Source organism: Schistocerca nitens, chromosome 2 (assembly GCF_023898315.1).
Source record: "Schistocerca nitens isolate TAMUIC-IGC-003100 chromosome 2, iqSchNite1.1, whole genome shotgun sequence".
Taxonomy (NCBI): domain Eukaryota; kingdom Metazoa; phylum Arthropoda; class Insecta; order Orthoptera; family Acrididae; genus Schistocerca; species Schistocerca nitens.
The window spans coordinates 810,434,314-810,457,322 of NC_064615.1; the positions used below are offsets into that span (position 1 = coordinate 810,434,314).

The window sequence follows — 23,009 nt, forward strand, 5'->3', positions numbered from 1 at the left end:
ATCGATAGGTGCTCAAAAACTGCCGAAAATCGAGGCCCTCTTATCTCCTCTCGTCCCTCCCCTCCCTCAATTCATCCCCCTACAGGGAGGACACAGGCTTTTTCAAACGGTCAACTGTTACAGCCGAGGACCTCAGGGCATCAGCTGGCCGCGGCCGCTGTTGAGGCGATGGCCCTTCACCAACACAAAAACTGGTATAGTTAACTAAACAGTAGGAGACAAAACAACGGCCGTTCCGAAATGGTTCAAATGGCTCTGAGCACTATGGGACTTAACATCTGAGGTCATCAGTCCCCTAGAACTTAGAACTACTTAAACCTAGCTAACCTAAGGACATCACACACATCCATGCCAGAGGCAGGCTTCGAACCTGCCACCGTAGCGGTCGCGCGGTTCCAGGCTAAAGTGCCTAGAACCGCTCGTCCACACCGGCCGGCACGGCCGTTCCAAATGCAACTTGTTCATCTAAAGTATAGCGACACAGCCCCGCCCCCGAACGCCGCCCCAAATGGTCAGGGGGCGCATCTGCGGCGGCGACCTGGCACAGACTAGAAAGGCCCTCCAACGCCTCCAGTAGGCCTGTCGTTTTGCGATGGAATAACACTTTTATTTAACGTCAACACAACTCTTTCTTGCAACCTGTTAAACGTATTTCTCGGAAAGACTGGACCCCTCTGGGACTACAACGAAATTCCGGAGAATGGTCCAGATCGTCCACAGTGTCCTCAGTACAATACGTCACCGCAAGCATTTGACTGGGCTGCCAGCATTATCGACACCAACAAAAGCTACACATACAACAGAGCATGTCACCTGCATCCCTCAGAACGAAACTGAGGCCTATCCCAGCCACAGGTTGTGTGTCTAAAAGGACAGCCGCGACCATATGGAACTCGGTCACCACATCATTCTGAGCACTGGGCTGTAACATTTGTATTTAACATTAACGTATCTCCTGTAATCAAGATCCTATTAAAAAAGAAAACATAATCAGGATGATAAGTAATGTCCTATTTCGACAAAACTAGGCGCAGTCCATTTTCTTTTAGTTTTATAAGCAAAATCGGTATAGTTTTTATGTTCAACTGTCGGATACAATTCGCATCTCATTATTTTGCGACATCCAGCAAAGTGCATCGCCGCCGATTACATATGATCAGCAGAGACATGCCCCACCCTGCGTATAATCAGGAAAAAGCTTCCACTATTTTGATGCGAAAACTACAGATTACCGCAGAATTTCCTCACTATTTCAAAACCGACATTGGAGTAAATAAAACACGAGAATTTAAACTCTTAAGAAAAACATTTATGTTAAGCATTTTCTTTCAGCTTGTTGGACAAATTACATGACCTGAGAGCGTCTCTCGCCTTCAAATCAGCACGTGTGTATTAAAAACATTTCACACATGTGAAATAATATTAGAGAATACAATGCTTCACGCCATTGACTCACGTGTCGGAAAAAAAACAATCATTTTACGTTCGACAACAACAAGCTATAATTCAAGAGAATACACTATGGCATGTCCCGTTTTTCCAGTTCGATGCCATATCACACTAGCTTTTACGAAACAAACTGTGAGAGCCTGTCTTGTAATAGGAACTTCTATAAAATTTTATCACATATCTCTCTCTTCCGTTACATCGAAACCAATTACCGCCTGCGTGCTTACATTTGATAGTTTTGATACATAACTGACCTCCATGTCAGTAAAGGTCCTATCATACAGCAGAAGATTCTCGCGTTCTAGTTTTGTAAGCAATTTGAAACACTATGATAGGGCATAGTCATTTTCTTTGCACATGTCACAACACTCACATACTTCATAATCCTGCTGCTCACGGCGAAACTACTACGTATCGCCTACTACTAAGTATCATACTTCACCTATAACTGAATGCTGACGATACGAAACAATACTGAGCGAAAGTCGGAGATGGATGGTCATGCCTCATAAGTTGTTTTCCTTGCGAGTGGTACCATTGTGTCTTAGAAAGAGAGGCGTAATCATCTTGCAAGATCCCAGTTGTTAAAAACAAGGTCGCAACGGTCATTTTACTGTCACAAGCACTCTTGGTTCTACAGGTGCTCACAATTATCGCTAGCGATATCCATGTTAAAAACTATACACGCCTTATAAATCTATGTTGGCAGTACTTCCAACTGAAGTGATTTTTCCACACAAATGCCGCGACACTGAATATAGATGGTGATCGCTGGAGTGTGTATTAACAGACCGTCAGTGTGGTTACACGTCGCCCAAGGTGTAAGCTCGAAATAAAATCACCGAATTTAGAAAATGATTCAGCTAAGGAATATGGTATGAAGCCAGTATTTGCAACTCCCTCATGCTGCCGCTAGATATTTCTCTAGTATTTGTAACACATTCTCTCTTGATGCCACGTCAGAGGTTCTGCGATATGTACACTGGGTTGTAGGCGATGGTTGATTGAGAATGATCACATACAGTAGTTGGTGTGCTGATTGAGGTCTTAATAAATGTACACTGGCTTTTCGGATCCCTAGTGTTACTTTCCAATAGAAATGCTGTCTGCGATTTGGAATGAAGTCTTTCCATTCAACAAAATACCTGCGTTGGATCCTATCTGTTAGAGTAAAATTCCAATGTGGTTTTAGATAGTCCCTATGCATTTTGTAACTGCTCCTCAGACTCTCGCCGGCCATTGTGGCCGAGCGGTTCTAGGCGCTTCAGTCTGGAACCGCGCGACCGCTACGGTCGCAGGTTCGAATCCTGCCTCGGGCATGGATGTGTGTGATGTCCTTAGGTTAGTTAGGTTTAAGTAGTTCTAAGTTCTAGGGGACTGATGACCTCAGATGTTAAGTCCCATAGTGCTCAGAGCCATTTGAACCATTTTGAACCTCAGACTCTGCCCCACTATCCCTGCAGCCTTGCGCATGTGATCGTTCCAGTTTAAGTCGGAACTGAGCAGACACCGGGGAGAGCTATACCCACCACATTCTGCTACCCATGTAGAAACAGAGTGAGCTGAGTTAATGCAACAGGACCGTGTTTTGACCATTCGGTGGAAATGGGAACATGTTGTCGTAGCTCTGCCAACCGTGTACCATGTGCGCCAGACAAAGCATGCTCCTGCAACATGAGGTAGTACAAAAGACAGTACGAACAGTTACGGTGATGTTTCTAATCGGGAAAATTAGGAAGACTCAACATCATACAGGTACTGCACTCAAAAGCAGATCTGCGTCCCTCAGGGTCCATTCACATCTATCACATCTATCCAGTCTATTAGCGTTATTCTGTATCATCCAACAGAGAAAAATTACGAACTGTAAAAGCTCCGCTAACTTCATCTGATAGATAAATCGATAAGATTTTTGCTGCTTCTCTCCTCCGATATAACGAAAACAAATACTGTCTACATGCTGGACTCAAGCATATGCAGCAGTCCTATTACATATACAGGTATTGATGCACTGGAGCAGGCGTCCAGTCATCGAAGTCACTTGCATAGACCAGTGTAAGGTTTAACTGCATGTGCTGTACGAGGACCATATCCCACAGACTGTAGTCGCAAGAGAGGGTCCCTGTTTTGTTGTTTGATACACTGCTTTTTCTGCTGTACCATGCTTTGTACACTGCCATACATTTTGCATTTTCTGCCACGACTTCGAGGTCTGTGTCAGGTTTTAAACTGACATTAACACGTTTTGATTCATTGGCTCTCACAGAAAACTAGATATCGCATGGTGTAAATCATGTTATTGCTACTACTACCACAACACACACACGCTGGATGATTTTAAATAAAAGTCAGTCCCAACATGTGGAAACTGGAAGAGTTTTGCGAGCATCCGGAGGTGGGGGTGGGGATGGGCGGGTGTGGGGGTATTAATTGATCAATTTTATTAATTTGCATATCAATTTGATATCAAAATTGCACCAAGAACGCCATTAACCCTACTACTGTGAAATTCAGAGACTGAATCCGTTGCTGTCTTAAAACCCGTTTCAGCAAGTTAGTGGGCGTCATCCTTAGTCATCACTTGTAAGCCAAATAGGAAGATTCATCTCTCTGCAGATTTCAAGTACACATTAAATTTACCAACAGTCATTGATTCCTTCTCACTCCTAGGTAAAGAGGAAATTTTGGATCGCCTAGCGGGAGGACAACTCTTCTAAAAAGTTGATCTTGCAGAAGCCTATTTTTGATTACATTGGACGAAGAGACAAAGAAAATTTTTGCCGTGAATAGTGATGTTGTCTTGTTTGAATACCAATGCCTACCTTTCAGAAGCGCTTCTGCATCTGTGTTGTTTCAAAAATTTCTAGAATGAGTAACGTCCAAGATCTACATCTACATCTACATGGATACTCTGCAAATCACATTTAAGTGTCTGGCAGAGGGTGCTTTCTTGTTTTAATTACCTTGACGACATAATCGTCTCTGGACTAACACCTCCAAAATATTGACTGTCTTTTTCAAGTTTTAACTGAGGTGGGCCTCAAATGTAATATGCAGATCTAAGACGCTGCAGTCATGTCCTTTGCGGCTGGTCCCGGTGGAAGTTCGAGTCCTCCCTCGGGCATGGGTGTATGTGTTTGTCCTTAGGATAATTTAGGTTAAGTAGTGTGTAAGCTTAAGGACTGATGACCTTAGCAGTGAAGTCCCATAAGATGTCACACACATTTGAACATAATCCGTAGAAATGTTCTTTTTCTCAACAAAACGACTGAATACTTAGGACAGATCATAGACGCCAATGGCTCTAGTCCTTGCAGGCAATTCAGCAACTGCCATCTCTAAAGAATTTACATGAACTGCAAGCTGTTCTTGGAAAATTGACTTTTTACATAAAGTTCTTTCCTAATGCGGTGCAAATTGCCGCGCCTCTGAACCGGCTTAGACGTAAAAATGTTCCGTTCCATTGCACAAAAGACAGTGATCAAGCTTTTTAGAGACTGAAAAATGCACTGATTTGTCAACACTGCCTTATGCACTATGATCTGCTCAAACCACTTGTGCTTTCACTGATGATTCGCCCACGGCTCTTGGCAAAATAGAACACCCCATCATGTTTGCTTTCAAAACTTTGAATAGTGCTCAGATTAATTATAATCAGCTGGAGAAGAAACCCCTGGTTATAATTTACATGGTGTCACCAAGTTTCATCATTACCTGTATGGCAGAAAATTTTTCCTGGTCACAGACCATAAGCCTTGACTGCACTGTCTATTGAAACAAGTGCCCGACTGCAGAGTGCACAAGCCTAAACATTGGACGCTATTATTGTCAAATTTCCAGTATGAAAGTCTACAATACGCAAAGGCCAACATACTGCCTCGTTTACCTGTCGACACCGATGCAGCATTCGACGCTTCTTGTTCACTTGTTGATTGTTCTGATTCGCAAGCACTGTATTATTTTCCAATTGATTCACGTTTGATCGCACAAGCCATGGAGGATTACCAATCACTACGATTCCTAAAAAGTTACATTCACCAAGGCTGGCTGCGGTCTCAGAAATGTATTCTCTATCCCATAGTAAGAAGATATTTTGTGCACTGCAACAGTTTATCTCTTCTGAATGATGCGCTTCTGCTTCACACGCCTAAAGAACAGACAAGAGTGTTAATATCCTCCTTGTTGCAACAGCAGCTGTTAAGTCTTCTGTATAGAGGTCATTGGGGAACAGGTCGCACTAAGGAGCTGGCGTGCCAACTGTTACAGCGTAAAGTTAGCGCCGGCGCGCCAGTTGGGAACGACAGAGGAGAGAAGGCTGTGAGAAGAAGTCGCCAATCGTATGCTGACCCATCTCCTTCCAGGACGACAACGTGACAGCAGCGGCCCCTAGGTGAAGACGACATACGAGTAAGCGCCGCGCCCAACTGGTGGCAGCACACTTAGACAGCAGCTTCAACGTTAGCCACTTCGTTAGTCGATGTGTCGTAGCCTCTTCATTATCAGTCTCTACGTAGCTGAGTCAGAGATCAGCAGTTACTGCAGTTCAGGTGACAGACTTTTGTTAGAAGCGGTCGCTAGGAGCAGAAGTTTTCCTTGTGTTTGTCTATCCTGAAGAAGATTAATTATTTTGTATATCGCCCTTTGCTTGCAACACATCTATGTAATTGCAGTTGTGGAAGATCATGAATAAAGGACTACAAGAATTCTCAGACAAAGTTAAGTATTTGTACTTGTCTTGTTGTAATAAAACTCATTAATATGAGTTGTTTGGTTGTTTGTGTATCAAACCGAGTATTCAGGATTCCTAAACACCAACATTGTGCGTGGCTTGGTTTACATAAGAAAATAGAACGTGTGGCGGCACCATGTCGCACTTCAGCAGACTGTCAGGACGCTCCTGGCCACATTCTGATACTCCATGGCAACACCTCCGTATAGACGTTGCTGGTCCCTTTTGGCTAACACATTGGTTGATTATTGTCGATGTCTACAGCAAATACCGTATTGTTATCCCAATACATTTGACGAATGCCGCCAGCACTATCAAGGCTACTCGCTTCTGTATTTTTTCTCGATGGCTTGCCACAAACAGTTTGTTCCTGACAATGGACCTCTTTTTTCCTTCCAATGAATTTGCACAATTTTGCAAACACAATGAACTACAGTATGTCAGGACAAGGCCATTATCGCCATAGTCTGACGGCGAGGCCGAACGTTTCCTTCGAACGTTCAAGACGCAAAAGTCAGAATTTCGAGCTTCACATTCATGTGAAGCTGTCTTACTGATGTTTCTGAGTTCATATCATATTCTGACTGCTCCTCACATTTCGCCGGCAGAAAGCTTGCGCCGTCGGACCTTGCTGCATTTGCTTCGTCCTTACCGCTCTGCTCCAGCTTCAGACTTCACCACGAAGTTTCACCCGAACATCAGAATTCAATATCGAGTGTACAACAAGCCATATTTAAGGGTATCTGGCGTCGTTCTCAATTCGGCTGGCAGAGCGCATTATGGTATTCGCGGCAGCGAAGGCACGCGTCAGCGCCACCAAAATCATCTACGGCTCCGTGACAGTGATCCTGCCGTAGATCAAACTGTTTCAGGTGTCTTTCCTGCACGACGTCTAACCGCCGTGAAGCTGCCACGCCCATCCGCCACAACGCAGCCTCCTGTGCAGCTTACCCCCGGCCGTCTCGCTAATGGAAGTCTACGTCTGCCCACCTGAGACCGTCGCCGCCAACGTCGCAGGTCACCTCTCCCGTGGACATCCACGCCGTCATCGTCGGCTAGTCCCCGGCACCCTCTGCAGCACCCTCCTTGCTCCTAACTGGGCCGTCGGATGTTCTGCGCCTGGTTTTCCAGCGCAGTTTCCCTGGCGCTCACAAGACGCAATGTCCCCCAGGCAAGCAACCAGCCTCATCACGAACTACGGCGTAGGCTTCCCCCCGTACCACCAAAGTTGGACGGGAAGGGGTGCGGTATCGGCCCCTATCTGGTCGACCGCACTTTCACATACGCGCGCCGCCAGGACGCTGCCACATTTCCTCCAACCGCCATCGCGGCATGAGGGCGCTGCCACGAACGATCAAGCTGCTGCCAATGAGTTACAAGCATCCCATCTCCGGAAATTCAGCGGCGGGTATAAAGTTCAAGCATTCATGTTCTGAGCCTATTTTGTGTGTTTGTAAGTTGAATAGCGTTTACAAACTTCCATAGTGAGCAGGGCTCAACGTCTTCTGAATAGACATTTTATTGAAAAGCGACAGATTTATAAATATTTTGTCTCTGTATATTTTTACATTCAGATTTATTGTTAGCAACTACCTGTCAGGATAGTCAAGAGCGCTAATGCACTGCTTCCTGGACTCGGGTAGGCGCGCCGGACCTGTATCAGGCGGACTAACGACGAGGGCCAGTAAGCTGGCCAGCCTGGATGTGGTTTTTAGGCGGTTTTCCTCATCCCGCTTGTTGAATACCGGGCTGGTCCCCACGTTCCGCCGCAGTTCCACGACTCGCAGACATTTACAGACGTTCGCACTATTTCATGGCTTACACTAGATGCACACAGCTGGGGTACACTACTTACGTCCCAGGGGGTTCGGGGTGACATCACGAAGGGCATCCGGTCACCCTTTGCAACTAACACTGCCAAATCCGTAATAACACAGCCGACCCCGCGTTGGCGCGGGACAAAGGCCAAAAGAAAGAAAGAAAGAATTTACTGATTGCAGCTGACATTGGTACTTCAGCAAAAATGTATGTCTTATTTTTACTATTTGATATTACATGTATAATAAATTAATATATGAGTTGTCAGTGCATGAACAGCATCTGTTCCTCACTCCTGTATCCACTAAAGAACCACACAACGTGCAAAGGAAGACATGACAATCTCCATGCCCCTTCCCCGTCCCCTGACCCTCACCCTTTCCACCATGTTACAGCCGAGAACACAATCAGTCCCATAATGCAGTATCTACGGCACTTAGATATGGCACAATAGCTCATTATTTGCTTTTAGCCCCCCCCCTCCCCCGCCTCTCCTTCCCACGCTTTCTAAAATATTACAGACCAGAACACAATGTATCCCTTAATACGGTTCTACAGTAATGGATGTGGTATGCTCACTTTATATTTGTTCTTAACCTAGTTTATGTAAACATAAATATTAATTTTGTACCATTAAAGCATTATTTTTAACCAATGCGATTTTTCCATCCGCTGCAACACGAAAACTTAGTCCTAGACAAAAAATTAATATAGCCTTTTTGTGTAGGAAATTACATGTAGTTTAATTTTGTACTGGGAATCATTTTCGCTAGACGCCGCTGTTTTCGAGTTATTCAAGAAAAACACTAAAAAAGTGAATCCTACAAGCGAAAGAAGTACCTGCGAAACTGATACGGCTCGCATGGTCACGTGGTTCACTGCTCCGTGGTACTTGCTGCTGCACAGCCCCACCGTTTTATTTGCTCATCCTCACAGAAGCCATACTGTTTCTACCATAACACCTACAACCATCAAGAAGAAACGCCAAGTATATACAGGGTGATTCAAAAAGAATACCACAACTTTAAAAATGTGTATTTAATGAAAGAAACATAATATAACCTTCTGTTATACATCATTACAAAGAGTATTTAAAAAGGTTTTTTTTCACTCAAAAACAAGTTCAGAGATGTTCAATATGGCCCCCTCCAGACACTCGAGCAATATCAACCCGATACTCCAACTCGTTCAAATGGTTCAAATGGCTCTGAGCACTATGGGACTCAACTGCTGAGGTCATTAGTCCCCTAGAACTTAGAACTAGTTAAACCTATCTAACCTAAGGACATCACAAACATCCATGCCCGAGGCAGGATTCGAACCTGCGACCGTAGCGGTCTGGCGGTTCCAGACTGCAGCGCCTTTAACCGCACGGCCACTTCGGCCGGCTCCAACTCGTTCCACACTCTCTGTAGCATATCAGGCGTAACAGTTTGGATAGCTGCTGTTATTTCTCGTTTCAAATCATCATTGGTGGCTGGGAGAGGTGGCCGAAACACCATATCCTTAACATACTCCCATAAGAAAAAATCGCAGGGGGTAAGATCAGGGCTTCTTGGAGGCCAATGATGAAGTGCTCTGTCACGGACTGCCTGGCGGCCGATCCATCGCCTCGGGTAGTTGACGTTCAGGTAGTTACAGCGCTCCATCCTGCTGAAATATGAATTGTTGTGCTTCTTGTTCGAGCTGAGCTCTCTGCTAGCTCTGCGAGTCGATTTTCCTGGGCTGCGAACAAATGCTTGCTGGATGCGTGCTACATTTTCATCACTCGTTGTCGGCCGTCCAGAACTTTTCCCTTTGCACAAACACCCATTCTCTGTAAACTGTTTATACCAACGTTTAATACACCACCTATCAGGAGGTTTAACACCATACTTCGTTCGAAATGCACGTTGAACAACTGTCGTCGATTCACTTCTGCCGTACTCAATAACACAAAAAGCTTTCTGTTGAGCGGTCGCCATCTTAGCATCAACTGACGCTGACGCCTAGTCAACAGCGCCTCAAGCGAACAAATGTACAACTAAATGAAACTTTATAGCTCCCTTAATTCGCCGACAGATAGTGCTTAGCTCTGCCTTTTGTCGTTGCAGAGTTTTAAATTCCTAAAGTTGTGGTATTCTTTTTGAATCACCCTGTATATTTAAAAAAGCTGCTAAAAATGCTCTTATCGCCTTTTTAAGAGACAGTCTTCACTCCTTCCGATCTGATCATGTAAGTGTAGAAAAGTTGTGGAATGTTTTCAAAGAGATAGTATCAACAGCAATTGAAAGATATGTATCACATAAATTAATAAGTGATGGTACTTATGCCCCAGGGTACACAAAACGGGCCAGATTGTTGTTGCAGAGCCCGCATCTCGTGGTCGTGCGGTAGCGTTCTCGCTTCCCACGCCCAGGTTCCCGGGTTCGATTCCCGGCGGGGTCAGGGATTTTCTCTGCCTCGTGATGGCTGGGTGTTGTGTGATGTCCTTAGGTTAGTTAGGTTTAAGTAGTTCTAAGTTCTAGGGGACTGATGACCATAGATGTTAAGTCCCATAGTGCTCAGAGCCATTTGAACCATTTTTGTTGTTGCAGAAGCAACGGAAAAACATACCAAATTTAAAAGAACGCAAAATCCCCAAGATTGGCCAAGTTTTACAGAAGTTCGAAATATAGCGCGTACTTCAATGCGAGATGCTTTTAATAATTTCCGCAACGAAATTCTGTCTCGAAATCTGACAGAAAACCCAAAGAGATTCTGGTCATACATAAAGCACACCAGTGGCAAGACGCAATCAATTCCTTCACTGCGCGATAACAAGGGTGAAGTCACTGATGACAGTGCCAATAAAGCAGAGTTTTTAAACACGTTTTTCCGAAACTCCTTCACCAAAGAAGACGTAGTAAATATTCCTGAATTCCAATCAAGAACAACTGCCAAGATGAGAAACATAGAAGTAGATGTCCTCGGTGTAACAAAGCAGCTTAAATCACTTAATAAAGGCAAGGCCTCCGGTCCAGATTGTATACCAGTCAGGTTCCTCTCAAAGTATGCTGATAAAATAGCTCCATATTTAGCAATTATATACAACCACTCGCTCACAGAAAGATACGTACCTAAGGACTGGACAATTGCTCAAGTCACACCAATACCCAAAAAGGAAAGTAGGAGTAACCTGCTGAATTACAGACCTATATCACTAACGTCGATTTGCAGTAGGGTTTTAGAAGATATACTGTATTCGAACATTATGAAGTACTTCGAAGGAAACGGTTTATGGAGATATAGTCAGCACGGATTCAGAAAATATCACTCTTGTGAAACACAACTAGCTCTTTATAATCATGAAGTAATAAGTGCTATCGACAGGGGATGTCAAATTGATCCCATATTTTTAGACTTCCAGAAGGCCTCTTTTTTCTCTCTTTCCACGAACAATACGAGACTGGAGTAGAAGGGAGAACCGATAGAGGTACTCAAGGTACCCTCCGCCACACTCTGTCAGGTGGCCTGCGGAGTATGGATGTAGATGCAGATGTAGGCTTTCGACACCGTTCCTCACAAGCGTCTTCTAAGCAAACTGCGTGCCTAAGGAGTATCGCCTCAGTTGTGCGACTGGATTCGTGATTTCCTGTCAAAAGGTCACAGTCCATAGTAATAGACGGAAAGTCATCGTGTAAAACAGAAGTAATATCCGGCGTTAACCAAGGAAGTGTTATAGGTCCTCTTTTGTTCCTGATCTATATTAACGACACTGGAGACAATCTGAGTAGCCGTTTTAGATTGTTTACAGATGATCCTGTCATTTATCGTCTCGTAAAGTCATCAGATGATCAAAACGACTTGCAAAATGATTTAGGTAAGATATCTGTATGGTGCGAAAAGTGGCAACTGACGTTGAATAAAGAAAAGTGTAAAGTTATTCACATGAGTACTAAAAGAAATCAGCTAAATTTCGATTACGCGATAAGTCAAACAGTTCTGAAGGCTGCAAATTCAGCTCAATACTTACGGATTACAATTACAAATAACCTAAACTGGAACGATCACGTAGATAATATTGTGGGTAGAGCAAACAAAGACTGCGATTCATTGGCAGAACACTTGGCAGGTGGAACACTACACTTGTCCGCCCTATTCTGGAGTATTGCTGTGAGGTGTGGGATCCGCATCAGGTGGGACTGACGGATGACATCGAAAAAGTACAGAGAAGGGCAGCTCGTTTTGTATTATCGCGAAATAGGTGAGATAGTGTCACAGACATGATACGTGAATTGGAGCGGCAGTCATTAAAACAAAGGCGTTTTTCGTTGCGACGGGATATTCTCATGAAATTTCAGTCACCAGTTTTCTCCTCCGATTGCGAAAACATTCTGTTGGCACCCACCTACATAGGGAGAAATTATCATCAGGATAAAATAAGAGAAATCAGGGCTCGCACAGAAAAATTTAAGTGCTCGTTTTCCTCGCTTGCCGTTCGAGAGTGGAACGGTAGAGAGACAGCTTGAAGGTGGTTCATTGAACCCTCTGCCAGGCACTTTATTATGAGTAGCAGAATAATCATTTGGATGTAGATGTAGGGACCAGACTGGACACGAGTTGGAGTGCGTGCAGTAATGTAGTGTGCAGGTCCCCTGCCAGTCACTTGGCGTCAGCTTCGCAGCAGAGGAGTGAGGCGCTCACCATGGCTTCCGGCGATCTGGCGGCGTGCGCTTGCCTGCGGAACCAGCGCAGCATGTCCTTGTCACAGAAGGCGGCCGGGTCGTGCGCGGCCAGCACCGACGCCAGCTCCACGGCCGACGCCGACCGGTGCAGGCGCAGCGACAGCTGCTGCAGCCGCTCCTGTCCACAGATCCTTCCGTCAGGTCAGCTTACTGCTCACACGCAACAAGTATCATCGACTCACTGTAGTCAGAAATATTTTTTATTTATTTGACCAGATCTCATTACGGCCATCAAATACTCTCTTTCATCAGACTAGGGTTTCACGCATATAGTACCTTTTTTACATCATAGATACCTAATAAATAACAATTTTAATCAAATGTTCAAATGCGTGTGAAATCTTATGGGACTTAACTGCTAAGGTAATCAGTCCCTAAGCTTACACACTACTTAACCTAAAATATCCCAAGGACAAACACACACACCCAAGCCCGAGGGAGGACTCGAACCTCCGCCGGGACCAGCCGCACAGTCCATGACTGCAGCTCCCTAGACCGCTCGGCTAATCCCGCGCTGCAACAATTTTAATGTGACAAATAGTATTAAAATGATTTGAGTGTCTGTAGGGTGTCCCAGAAATATTGCGACAAACTTCGAGAGATTGTAGAGGGAGTCTTGAGGAACAAACTGAGGATAGGAACTAGTAACTGGAAAGGTCATACAACAACGCTACAGAGAGTCGAAGTTGTAAGTGCTGGCTCCTGCCACTAGGCCACCTCTTCGATAGAAAACGTGCCTTTGTACGCTGACGGACCATAGGCGGAACGTCTCGAAATGTTCTTTATTGTTTAATGATCGCCACTGACTACCTCGATCGCCAGTGGATAAGATGTGTAAGTAGGCTTTTTAGGTTTTTATGTTGGCAACGCCACGTAGCGCTCTGTATGAAAATCACTGACTGTGCTGTGTGCAGTCTGTGGCTGGTTGGACTCATTGTTGGAATATTCGCTTGTGTAGTCTTGGACAGTTGATGTGAACAGCGCGTAGCGTTGTGTAGTTTGAAGTGAGCCGCCAGCAGTGGTGGATGTGGAGAGAGAGAGATGTCAGAGTTTTGAATCTGATTTGCTAACTATACCTTTCAGTAGTTAGTGCCTTCAGTAGTTAGAATATTTTATTTAGCTGGCAGTATTGTTGCTCGCTGTATTGCAGTAGTTCGAGTGACGAAGATTTTTTGTGAGGTAAGTGATTCATGAAAGGTATAGGTTATTGTTAGTCAGGGCCACTCTTTTGTAGGGATTTTTGAAAGTCAGATTGCGTTGCGCTAAAAAATATTGTGTGTCAGTTTAGTGGTGATCAGAATAAGTAAAGAGAGAATTGTCTACGTTCAGTTTTACTCAGCTGTCTTTGTATCAAATAACGTAGAAGTTTACTAGCACAGTCATTCATAATTTTTCTATGGGGACGTTTCATATGGAACTATTTGCTGCTTATAGAGACCTGCCTCTTATGAATGTGAGGCTTTCTTGTCTTGGTGGTTGACGCTTTTGGACATGGGTTTCCAAATGCAGTTTATTTTTGTCCTGTATACTGAGAAACACTGGAGATTTTTGAGAGTTCCAGGGGAAAAATAAACTGCAGATGGAAACCCGGTCTGAAACCGTCATCCACGGAGGCAACGAAGTATCGCATTCATAGGAGACAAGGCCTTTCTAAGCAGCAGATAGCTCCATCTTCTCCACTGGCGATCGTGGCAATCAGTCGCGATCACTGAATAACAAACAACATTGCGACACGTTCGGCCTACAGTCAGTCGGCATACAAAGTCACATTTGCTACCGAAGGGGTTGTCTAGTGGCAGGTGCCGCGCCCCGCAGCTTCGACGCTCTGTAGCGTCGTCGGATGACGTTTCTGGGCACGGATTCCTACCGTTGATTTGTTCTTCAAGATACACTTACAACCCCTCGAAATTTGTCGCAACATTTCTGGGGCACACTGTATAGAGACCAAGTGAGTAAAAAATACTGACTAAGAACTAATAAAGTTAATACTCGCAGTACTCTTAGTAGTGCTTCTATTGTCACTAATAACGATAATAACGACAATAATAATTGTGGTGTCACTGCCAGACACCACACTTGCTAGGTGGTAGCTTAAATCGGCCGCGGTCCATTGGTACATGTCGGACCCGCGTGTCGCCACTGTGTGATCGCAGACCGAGCGCCACCACACGGCGGGTCTCGAGAGACGTACGAGAACTCGCCCCAGTTGTACGACGACGTTGCTAGCGACTATACGGACGAAGCCTTTGCTCTCATTTGCCGAGAGACAATTAGAATAGCCTTCAGCTAAGTTAATGGCTACGACTTAGCAAGGCGCCAATTGTCACAGTGCATGTATCTTACGAGTCTCATTAGCAAGGCGCCAATTGTCACAGTGCATGTATCTTACGAGTCTCATTTGTATAGTCAAGAGAGATGTATCACAAGGATTGATTAAAAGTTAAGTATATTCCCAAAGCTACGTATTTTCTTTATAGCAGTCATAACTTATCCTGTTCCAGACTTGACGCCAGTCGGCGTGTGTGTACGCGTGCCTTTAGGCTTCCTCCTCAGTGTGGCGTGACTAGCTTGTTACGCTACAACAATAATAATATTATTAATAATAACAGAGATGATGACTGTAATAGCAATAGACATCGTGGTAAATATAAAAAGAATTTATTGGTGCACAAAATACATATTTTTTTGATATAGCAAGTTCTGGAGGAAGTAAATTTAAGGACACTACACCAGCTAAGAGTACTGGAAAATGAGAAAGTTGTTGCTGGGAGAAGGGACGTTCAGGGGTACCGAATGCATACAGGGATCATGGTAGTCATTACTGTTGCTTCAGTAGCTACGTAATTAACTGTCTTCTGAAGCTAGAGATGATATTCAGTTCTCTAATAGAATGCGGGAGATTATTCCAGAGTTGGGTTCCTGCTACTGAGAAGAACTTGGAGAAAGTGGCTGAACGATGGAATGGGACAGAAAGGATTTTGTTGTGATTGGAATGAGCGCTCCTCTCATATTGTTTGGACAAGAGCGAGAAGGTCCAGGGGAGATATGAGGGACAGCGTATGTTGATAAGGTAATAGACAAGACAGAGTGTATGGGTAATCTCTGCGCTTGTCTGGAAATAGACAGGATAGCTGTGCATATGATGATGAAATACGACCAAAGAGTCGAACATCAAAGATATATCGAACAGACGCGCGACCCACAAAAAAAGAAATGTTTATAAAAAGTACCACAGATGTATTTTAGATACGTTTCCTACTCCACAATACGTTTTGTTCTAAATTTAGCATCTTCAGATGACCGAAAATTCACCAGCAGTCTTCGTGACTGAATTTCAGGAATCGACAGAAATGTGCTGATTTGCCACTTTGTGAAAACGAACGTCGTTGCCTCGATGAATGCACCCCTCTTCGTCACATCACCGAAGTTAAGCAACGTCGCGCGTGGCCAGTACTTGGCTGAGTACGCCAAGTGCTGTTGGCTGCTTTCCATTTGCCTTTATGGCAAAGGAGAGGAGGGGTGTTGGCGTAAAGTTCACGATCATCAAACTTTTTGCAAATGTTCTGATTAAATCCCAGACCTCTCTGCAGTGTCTTATGAAGTGAGAGCATGTGACACTGCTGACAGTGCTCTGTCCATCAGGAGGGGTAATTAGATGTGACAGCCTCCTTGGTGCTACTCGAAATTAGTAGGCTTTATTCTGGTACCAGGTTTCATCCTCTTCCTTCTCTCGCCAACATCCAGTACGAACATGACACCGCACTACACACACCAAATACAGTTACCTGCACTTATCAGATACACACATCTCTCATTCTTCACGAAGCCATTGTGCCAGTGAGCGTGGACGACGAAAACCCTTTCGAATTAGGCGGCTGAACCTGCGCTTCGGGGACCCTCATTCAACAATGTCATACGACTTTAATTTTCCCCTTTGTGAAAATTATCTATGAAGACTACTGGTGAATTTTCAGTCACCTGAAAATGGTCATTTAGAGCGAAACCGGTTATGACGTTACGACGTAATAAACGTAACTCAGCTGCATCTGTGGTGGTTTTTATTAACATTTACATCATTCAGCTGTTGAAGCAAAAAAAAGCTAAAGATTTCTTGCGACCAACATAAGCATACCGACCAAAAAATTAGTCACACTGAGGAGACAATAGGCTGATACCTGTACCTCCATCTCTAACGTTAATAATGCTTCAGTTCAGCGAGTATGGAAGTTCACGAGTTCCCTCGGGCATGTCACATCTAAATGAAGCCACTCGTTAATGAATAGATTCAGTAGATCTACCAAATCGTGGGGACGTCGACTGCTACATGGAGCCCCATGAACACAACTTCGTAATCTTGAAAGACAGGATCATCCACAGCATAGCAATCTTGAAAATGTAAGATAAGGGCAATTATCGGTGTTCGAGAATGTTGAAATAAACACACTGGTTCACGTTCAGGGTAACCTGAATACGTGGGCCGACTCATGGTACCGAACCCAAAACATCACAGAACCACTTAGAGCCTCAACTACACCCTCCGAACTCTGGACTGTCGGACACTGGGCCATCTTTTGGAGGTCACCGACTGCAAATGTCCATGCAATTCTCTTCTCATAGTTCACCTGGGAACTGGTAGGAATGAACTTGCGTTCAGCAGCAGTTTCTGTCGAGTGTCAAGACAATTGCCATTGACGAGGTTTACTCTTAGTATGGTCTTCTAACAACTACCTTTATTTACGCCTGTGAAATGGCTGGGAGTGATACACCATTCCCGTAGATACGTTGGACAGTCATCACTGACAAACCAACAAATCGAGCAGCTTCATTCACAGAGTGGTGATGGGCATGTCCAAACACCATAACTGCTTCCTGCCACTCTGTCACGGCTCCGCAAACGGTCAAGAGATTGAAAGAATGTATGAAGAGATAAAAGAAATTATTCAGGTAGCTAAGGGAAAATTGCGATTGGAGACTGAGATCTGATAACAGGAAAACGAAGAGAAGAAAAAGTAGCAGCTGAATATGGGCTGCGAGAAAGGAATGAATGAGGAAGCTGTCTGGTAAAATTTTACACAGATCATAATTTAATCATTGCTAATATTTGGTTCAAGAATAATGAAAGATAGCTGCATGTGTGGAAGAGATCTGGAGACACATAGTCTCAGCTCACTAACATATTGTGCAGACACAATTGCGGGATAATTCTGAGTGGTTCAGTAAGTTTATGAAGTGAGGAACTGAGGAAGTTTATGAGGTTACCAGCTTGTGAAAAAGCATATCCTCGGTACAAAAGACTATCTTCACTAATTTTGTTCCAAAACCCATGGAATTTCTCATTTCGCCAGCTATCGACGATCCTTGAAAATTCTTTCATCGAAAAAGACTAGTTAGTGGAATAACATGGTAGATAATGAAGTTTTGCATAATAATGATATTTTCGTCTTTGCCTGCTATCATTTGTTGAAATCTCATTTCGATATCTGCAACCGTTTATGAAATTTGAGGATTGTTGTGAATATTTCACTCTAGCTTTATCGATAGAGGGGCGCGATCGCAATTGACTGTTCTACGTCAGATCGGTTTTCTCGAGATTAGTGACACATAGACAACTCTACCCAAGTCGAAAGAAAAATTCATACACAGCAACATATTATGTAATATGCATCGGCCTCTCCTTTCGAACAAACGAATGAACTCGCCTAGCACTTTGGACGAAACTCATAGCGACCTCTATTTTTCATTGCACACATTTCCGAATTTCATGGAATGTCTTACTTTCGCGTGGTTATTACAGTAACTATGACCACTAACGAAATGATGGACACATCATTGTGAACTTATTGTATAAAGCTATAGGTTTCTGTAAAATCTTTTGAGAAAGAGTGCTTGGAGTGCGCCTCGTTTATGTCATCGCCGACCGGCTGAAAAGTGGCAAACACTTGTCGGCCTCTCCTTTCCAACAAGCGAATGAACTCGCCTAGCACTCTGGGCGAAAATTGGTCACTACACGTCGGCCAGCATATCCTGCGGCGACTCTAATACTAACCCCATGACGTCTCCTAGAAGGTATGACAAGGAAAGGAAAATCTACGTTTATAGCATTTGTAGGTTCAGAGAAAGCTTTTGATAATGGTACAAATGGTTCAAATGGCTCTGAGCACCATGGGACTTAACATCTGAGGTCATCAGTCCCCTAGAACTTAGAACTACTTAAACCTAACTAACCTAAGGACATTACACGCATTCATGCCGGAGGCAGGATTCGAACCTGCGACCGTAGCGGTCGCGCGGTTCCAGACTGAAGCGCCTAGAACCGCTCGGCCACCACGGCCGGCTTTTTGACAATATTGATGGGAATACACTCTTTGAAATTCTGAAGGTATCAGGGGCGAAACACAGGGAGTGAAAAGTTATTTACAACTTGTGCAGAAACCAGACAGCAGTTATACGAGTCAAGGAACATGAAAGGGGAGTAGTAGTTGAGAAGGGAATGAGACAGTGTTGAAGCCTATCCCCGATATTATTCAATCTGTACAATGAATAAGCAGTAAAGGAAACCAAAGAAAAATTTGGAGAAAGGATGAAAGTTCAGGGAGAAGAAATAGAAACTTTGAGGTTTGCCGATGATACCGTAATTCTGACAAGCGATGCTGAGGGAATTAGATTAGGAAATGAGACACTAAAAGAGTAGATTATTTTTTTCTATGTCGGCAGTAAAATAACTGATGACGGCCAAAGTAGAGAGGATGTAAAATGTATACTAGCAACGGCAAGAAATGCATTTCTGAAGAAGACAGAGTTATTAACATCGAATATACGCTGAACCGTCAAAGAAACTGGCACAGTCATGCGTATTCAAATACAGAGATACGTAAACAGGCAGAATACGGCGCTGCGGTCGGCAACACCTATATAAGACAACAACTGTCTGGCGCAGTTGTTAGATCGGTTACTACAATGGCGGGTTATCAAGATTTAAGTGAGATTGAACACAGCATCTCCGTAGTGATGAAGTGGGGATTTTCCCTTACGACCATTTCACGAGTGTGCCATGAATATCAGGAATCCGGTAAAACATCAATCTCCAACATCACTGCGACCGGAAAAAGATCTTCCAATAACGGGACCAAGACGACTGAAGAGAATCGCCAACACCGACACTGGACTGTTGATTGGAAACATGTTGCCTGGTTGGACGAGTGTCGTTTCAAATTATATCGAGCAGATGGACGTGTACAGGTATGGAGACAACCTCATGAATCCATGGACCCTGCATGTCAGCACGTGACTGTTCAAGGTGGTGGAGGTTCTGTAATGGTGCGAGGCGTACGCAGTTGGAGTGATATGGAACCTCTCATACTTCTAGATACGACACTGACAGGTGACACGTACGTAAGCATCCTGTGTGATCACCTGCATCCATTCATGTCCATTGTGAATTCCGACGGACTTGGGCAATATCCGACACCTGCACGTCCAGAATTCCAACAGAGTGGCTCCAGGAACACTTTGCTGAGTTTAAACAGTTCCGCTGGTCACCAAACTCCCCAGACATGAACATTATTGAGCATATCTGAGACGCCTTGCAACGTGCTGTTCAGAAGAGATATCCACCCCCTCGTACTCTTAGGGATTTGTGGACGACCCTGGAGGATTCATGGCACCAGTTCAGACATTAGTCGAGTCCATGCTACGCCGTGTTGCGGCACTTCTGCGTGCTCGCGGAGGCTCTACACGATATTAGACAGGTATACCAGTTTCTTTGGCTCTTCTGTGAAATAATACTTGCATTAGACGGCCGTACAAGTCCAGTTGGGGTCTCCCGGGCAATTATGCCATACGATCACTTCATTTCATTTTTGTGTTGAACGAAAAAAATGCACGCACGCAACGTATTCGACACAGACGAAACCGGGCTTTTTTAAAATAAATGCTTTCCTGGTCGGACGAAAAGTATCATGGAGGAAAACTGAACAACTACAGAATAACTGTCGTTCTATCTTGTAACATGGACTGATCTCAGAAGCTGAATACAGTCATAATTATAAAATCTGCGAAATGACGTTGTTTCAAGTGAATGAAATCGCTTCACATGACTTATCGCTCAAACAAAAAATCATGGATGACAAAAGAATTGCTTAATGAATAGCGGACCACGGTTAATAGTGATGTGAAAAAGGAGAAACGCAAAATTTTGCTGTTTTTGGACAACTGTGCCGTACATAACAACCCACCATCATTAGACCATGCAGATTCAATTTTCTTCTCACCCAACACGACATGAAGATTGCAAACATTAGACCAGGGCGTAATACAAAAGTTTAAAGCTCTCTTCCGAAGAGAAATTGTTTCAGTTGTGCTGGATAGCACTGATAAAGGTGAGAGGTGGAACATAACAGTTTTGACAACAATGATTGATAAGGCCTGGGAAAACGTCAGCCCTAATACTCATTATAACTGCTTCAGACAATGCTGGTGATACGTAAAGAGAAAACGCGGAACAGCCACCAAAGCTACGAGAAGTAATTAATTCAGTCCCGCCAGACTGACGGTGGGAACTTCTACTCCGCTGTTGTGCCTTTGAGGATTTAGTTCATGTTGACGATGATGTATGTCTGCGATGCTTAGCTGTATGCCTGTCAGGATGAGGACGAGGAAGACCACGAAGAACAACCACCAACTCGAGTCACACCGAGCGGAGCAAGCTCATCTGTCCATGCCCTTCGCTCCTACGCCCTCACAACGGACCCGAGTGATTATTTTGTCATAGCTCTCATCACCATCGAAAAATCGCTGATCAGAGCTAGATGGAAGTCACTCTGACGAAAATCACCAGCTATTACCATCGAAAAATCGCTGATCAGAGCTAGATGGAAGTCACTCTCTCAGACGAAAATCACCAGTTATTTCTCAGAAATGACATGTAAGATTTCACTGGTGTGGTTTCCACATATACTATAATTTTGCACATTATTAAAATAAAGCTGAATGTGCATAATACACTATATGATCAAAGGTATACGGACGCCTGGCTGAAAATGACTTACAAATTCATGGCGCCCTCTGTCGGCAAGGCTGGAATTCAGTATGGTGTTGGCCCACGCTTAACCTTGATGACAGCTTCCACTCTCACAGGCATACGTTAATTCAGGTGGTGGAAGGTTTCTTGGGGAATGGCAGCCCATTCTTCACGAAGTGTGGCACTAAGGAGAGGTATCGATGTCGGTCGGTGAGGCCTGGTACGAGGTCGGCGTTCCGAAACATGCCAAAGGTGTTCTATATGATTCATGTCAGGACTCTGTGCAGGCCAGTCCATTACAGGGATGTTATTGCCGTGTAACCACTCCGCCACAGGCCGTGCATTATGAAAAGGTGCTCGATCGTGTTGAAATATGCAATAGCCATCCCCGAATTGCTCTCCAACAGTGGGAAGCAAGAAGGTGCTTAAGAGATTAATGTAGGCCTGTGATGTGATAGTCCCACGCAAAACAACAAGGGAAGCAAGCCCCCTCCATGAAAAACACGACCACGCCATAACCCCACCGCCTCCGAATTTTACTGTTGGCATTACACACGCTGGCAGATGACGTTCACGGGCATTCGCCATACCCACACCCTGCCATCGGATCGCCACATTGTGCACCGTGATTCGTCACTCCACACAACGTTTTTCCACCGTTTGATCGTCGAATGTTTACGCTCCTTACATCAAGCGAGGCGTCGTTTGGCATTTACCGGCGCCGCTCGACCATCAAATCGAAGTTTTCTCACCTCCCGCCTAACTGCCTTAGTACTTGCAGTGGATTCTGATTCAGTTTGGAATTCCTGTGATGGTCTGGATAGATTTGTGCCTATTACACATTACGACCCTGTTCAACTGTCGGCGGTCTCTGTCAGTTAACAGACGACATCAGCCTGTACGCTTTTGTGCTGTACGTGTCCCTTCAAGTTTCCATTTCGCTATCACATCGGAAGCAGTGGACCTAGGGATGTTTAGGAGTGTGGAAATCTCGCGTACAGACGTATGACACAAGTGACACCCAGTCACCTGACCACTTTCGAAGTCCGTGAGTTCCGCTGAGCGCCCGATTCTGCTCTCTCACGATGTCTAATGACTACTGAAGTCGCTGATATGGAGTACTGGCAGTAGGTGGCAGCACAGTGCACCTAATATGAAAAACGTATGTTTTTGGGGGTGTCCGGATACTTCTGATCACATAGTGTATGTACGCAAGTACTACAATTTGCTTTCAATCAAACTCTAGCTTATCTGAAATTTTTTCCTTTTTTTCCACTTTTGCTGTTCA

At 44.4% G+C, this 23,009-nt stretch overlaps 1 protein-coding gene across 1 annotated transcript in view; it reads right to left on the reverse strand.

Annotated features, from left to right (window-relative positions):
* The window catches only part of LOC126235351 (uncharacterized), a 178,396-nt gene that overhangs the window by 63,982 nt on the left and 91,405 nt on the right, over nucleotides 1-23,009 (reverse strand). Inside the window, exon 3 of the mRNA XM_049944074.1 lies at nucleotides 12,662-12,820. Coding sequence (XP_049800031.1) covers nucleotides 12,662-12,820 — 159 coding nt within the window. The remainder of the gene's footprint in view (nucleotides 1-12,661; nucleotides 12,821-23,009) is intronic.